This window comes from Panicum virgatum, chromosome 7K (genome assembly GCF_016808335.1).
Source record: "Panicum virgatum strain AP13 chromosome 7K, P.virgatum_v5, whole genome shotgun sequence".
NCBI classification, from domain to species: domain Eukaryota; kingdom Viridiplantae; phylum Streptophyta; class Magnoliopsida; order Poales; family Poaceae; genus Panicum; species Panicum virgatum.
In genome coordinates, this window is record NC_053142.1 from 34,970,392 (window position 1) to 34,974,892 (window position 4,501).

At 50.4% G+C, this 4,501-nt stretch overlaps 1 protein-coding gene across 2 annotated transcripts; it reads left to right on the forward strand.

Annotated features, from left to right (window-relative positions):
- Positions 1 to 391: 391 nt before the first annotated feature.
- Positions 392 to 4,501, forward strand: LOC120642279. Of its 2 annotated transcripts, none has more exons than XM_039918737.1 (2): positions 392 to 805; positions 2,049 to 4,501. In XM_039918737.1, exon 2 carries the CDS (start codon positions 2,382 to 2,384, stop codon positions 4,263 to 4,265), a length of 1,884 nt encoding a protein of 627 aa, XP_039774671.1. In that variant the 5' UTR covers positions 392 to 805; positions 2,049 to 2,381; the 3' UTR covers positions 4,266 to 4,501. The 2 variants fall into 2 exon arrangements, with proteins under 2 accessions (XP_039774671.1, XP_039774672.1); XM_039918738.1 differs by having other exon boundaries at positions 392 to 636.

Consider the following 4,501-nt stretch of genomic DNA (forward strand, 5'->3'; position numbering starts at 1 on the left):
CTGACAAACTTTCCTATGATAATATGGTGAAACAAAATTTAGTTAGTGGTAAAAAGAAGTTTACCCTGGTGCACGGGCACCAGGGAAACCCAACGTGGCTTCGCCCCTGCCTAATACTACTTCGTTACGGAGTGTGGACGATCCATCCCAGCCAGTTTGTGTTGGCAGCACATGGAGCCAAGTCAAAAACAAAGGCAAGGTACCCGCAAAAAAAAAAAAAGGCAAGGAGCAATAAACTAGTGAGGGCTCCTGCTCCCAGCTGGGCGCCTGCCGCTTGGCTTGCCAAGCGAGCCGCCGAGCTGAGCCAGCCAGCAGGGCCAGGTAATCCCGCCGTCATCCACCCGTCCGCCGTCCCACCCCACCCGCACCCGCACCCGCACCCGCACCGAGGAGGAGCCCGTCCCGTCTCGTCTCCGCAGCGGCATTCCATTTCCATCCGTGGAGTGGAGGAGAGCCTCTCCCACCCTGCTGCTCCGTTGAGAAGACAGGAGGCAGCCACCACCAGAGCCACCAGTCCACCACCGAAACCAGGCACTCCCCACCTCCTCCGCCTCCGCCCGCGCCGGTTTCCCTCCTCCGCGTCCGCCGAGTCCGCGGCGAGCCCCCGCCCCCTCCTCCCCCGCCGCCGCGCGCGAGGTGATGCCTCCTCTTACCCCCGCCTCCCCTCGCCCCCAACTCCTCCAGTCCTCCCTCCACATGATTCGTATGCATGCTATATGTTTATCTTCCCTCTGCCCGTCCGCGTGATGTTATGTTACGGGCATGAGAGGTTTGGGATTAGTTGGTGCCGAGTCCCCCCTTTCAGGTTACATCCTCTCCTTGTCTCGATTCGTCGGGGAGCTCCCTTTTCTGATTTCCATCTCCTGGCAGGCGGTGGTGACGCTGCGTTTAGCCTGCTAGATGCTTAGATCTGTTCCGCCCGTGCCTCGTCGTTCCGCGCTTTTGCGAGGAGAGCGAGAATTGCGACATTTGGGGGGGCTTCCGTTGACGCCTGCCTAGGATGGAGTAGCCGGCCTCTGTTTTGGGGGGTACCTAGAGGTTCTTGTTTTGGGATGTTCTGCAGTTCAGACGGCATGGGGCTCTGAACCATGTTTACATGGAGAAAGGACATCTGTTTTCCTTTTTTTTTCTCTCTCCAAAAAAGGGAATCCTTTTGTTTCCCACCTGGCCATACTAACTGCTCTAGAATTCCCTAGTCTTCGAACCAAGGAGATTTATGTTAAGCATGTATATGCGGATTTGACAGAAAAACCGTTTTGTCGGTTTCTAATAACCCGGGGAAGAAAAAAAACCTTGTCACGGTTACAAAATCTCGAGGGCGGTTTCGGTGTGCTTGTCGTCAAGTAATTAGGAAGTTTGAACTCAACTGGTCAACTAGTGTCTTGACAGATTTACGGTCTCCTTGTCATCCTATGTTTCTTCCAATGGATAATTAAGAAGTTCCATTTGTGTACTAAATTCTAGTAGGCAGCTTCAGTTATTCTTAGCGCTCAACGACTATGTGAACCTCTCGGATGAACCTGTCATGTTTGTGATGCCAAAATTTTTGAGGGAGACATTATACGTGCATACGGCAGTTCACAGGTTGTATCATTACTGAACCCTAACAGGGAGCACTGTGCTAGAGCTAGGTAAAACCCCTTTCCGGATTAAGCTTGTAAAGACATTTATTAGCAAGACCTAGCGAAAATAGCATCCTGGTGCCAGAAAACAGAACAGATTCTGCTAAGATCTTACCTCGAATGCTTCCATCTGTGCTGCTCCATGTATCATTTGGGCAAATCAACCTGCAATGCTCAAGTGATTGGTGATACCCCCTCCTGTTAGTTACCCATGTTCAATGATTTTATGTAAAAGAATTTCTTTCATGTGTTGGTTGCCTTGTTCTGACTTGAGAAATCATCTTTCTGTGAACTGCAGAACTGCAGTTTTACTAGCTTGGGCATTTGGCAAATTTTACTGTTGATAATGAGTAAAGAAGATAATGTCTGCCGTGTGTTTTAATATCTGAATCTTATCTAACACTGTTTTTTTGTTGTTGATTTCAGGACTGTCAAATTGCAACGAATCTGGATGCTCCTGCCTATGCATGATGTCAACCAGGGATATTGTTTAGCCCTGGGGAAGTTCTGTGGTTTTGGATCATAAATTCCCCAGAAACAAGGCAACTATGGACCGTGCAGACACATCAGGATTTGTCAGTGGTGGTTGCTTTGGTACTAAACTCCTGATATTCTTCCATTTCGTCTATTCTACAGTCCATTTCTGAAAGATCATCAACCCTTCAGCTACCTGGGCAGAAAGATCACCAGGCCCTGTTCTTTGAGCTCTCTAGTGTTTGATCTTATTTTGTTATCCACGATTAGTCTGTCTTGATTGTGATGGATGACAGCTTCATGAACATCCCCCACCCGCCTCCGATGAATGACCCCTTTGTGTTGGGATGCTCAGCACCAAGCTCCACTATGGAGAACATTGGCCAAAGCACATTCTGTATGGACGGTCTGAGCCCAACAACAGCAAACTGTAGCCATGTCAATGGAAATACGCAGATAATGAATGACATAGCAGCAAGAGATGATGGCAGCAGATTAGTCCTTGGATTGGGTCCAACACCCAATTTTTATTCTGCAGATTGTCAGTCCATTGGGTCAAAACAAGCTCAGAGGTTGTCTGGTCAGAGTTCCACTTTCATTGATCCAGGGATGCTGAGGCTTGGCCTTCAAATGGATGGTGGAGAAGCTATTCAATGTCTGCAATTACCAAATGGAACAGTCCATTCTTTCTGTGTCGTTGATGAGGCTTCAACCTCTGCTACTGTAAGAAACATGGGCGGTTACATGCCATCTCTACTCTTTGCTCCCCGCTCCAATTCTACTGTTAATGAGGCACAAGTAGAAATCCCAGATTCTCTAGACCTCACACATAGCACCAATAGCAGCCAACATCTTCAACATCATCTTCAGCTCAGCCCTGAGCCTTCTGAAATGACCGAATCTTCATTTGGTGTGAGTTCTGATGTTGTCACGGCAGCAACTACATCAGAACAACGCAGCCATCCCCGACACCCTAAGAAATGCAGGTTCAAGGGTTGCTCCAAAGGTGCAAGAGGCGCGTCAGGATTGTGTATTGCTCACGGAGGCGGGCAGAGATGTCATAAACCTGGATGCCACAAAGGTGCTGAAAGCAGCTCTGCCTACTGCAAAGCACATGGTGGTGGTCGTCGGTGTGAGGAGCTTGGTTGCACGAAAAGTGCAGAAGGAAAAACAGATTATTGCATTGCTCATGGTGGAGGCCACCGCTGCGAACATCCTGGCTGTCCTAAAGCTGCACGGGGCAAGTCAGGGCGGTGCATCAAGCATGGAGGTGGCAAGAGATGCTCGGTTAAAGGTTGCATTCGGAGCGCCGAGGGGAAGGCTGGACTGTGCATTTCTCATGGTGGTGGCCGACGATGCCAGTACCCGGACTGCGGCAAGGGGGCTCAGGGTAGCACATTGTACTGCAAGGGGCATGGTGGCGGCAAGAGGTGCATCTTTGATGGCTGCAGCAAAGGCGCGGAGGGTAGCACACCTCTGTGCAAAGCTCATGGTGGTGGTAAGCGATGCATGTTTGAAGGAGGCGGTGTCTGTGCAAAGAGTGTGCACGGGGCTACTGAATACTGCGTGGCACATGGAGGAGGGAAGCGCTGTTCCGTGCCTGGCTGCACCAAGAGCGCCCGTGGCCGCACTGACTGCTGCGTGAAGCATGGTGGCGGCAAGCGGTGCAAGGTTGACAACTGCGGCAAGAGCGCCCAGGGGAGCACAGACTTCTGCAAAGCCCATGGCGGAGGCAAACGGTGCACATGGAGCACAGGCTGTGAGAAGTTCTCCCGTGGCAAGAGTGGCTTCTGCGCTGCGCATGGTACCTTGATGGCTAGGCAGCGAGAACAAGAGGCGGTGACGAATGTAGGAAGCATGATTGGACCAGGTCTCTTCAGCGGCATCGTGGTGTCATCTGCCACCGTGGCAAGCAGCATGATGAATGTGAATGAGCACTCATCCTCAGGTATCAGCACCGTGTCAGATTGTGATGGAACCGTTAGGAGCCAATCGATGATTCCTCCACAGGTGCTGGTTCCTCGCTCCATAATGCCCCCTTGGTCATCTGAGCCTGTAGATGGGGGCAGAGAGGGAGGTCATGTTGTTCCTGAGGGGAGAGTGCATGGAGGTCGCCTCTTGTCACTTCTCGGTGGCAGCTTCAGGAACGCTGATGTGGAAAAGCTTTGAAGCTAGTGCTTTTCCATCTGCCAATTCGGTCAGTTTGTTTGTATATAAACGGAGGCGCTTTGCCGCCTATTGAATTCTTATTGTCCCTTTTCTTGTCTAGATAAACGTTTCGATTATCATGTATGGTTAGTCAATTGTAAAGTGGTGACTGGCAATTGTTTTGAACTCTTTTGGCTTGTTGGTTCAGTCATAGTCAGTACTGCAATAAAATTTGTGTATTTATATTGTGCTGCTCT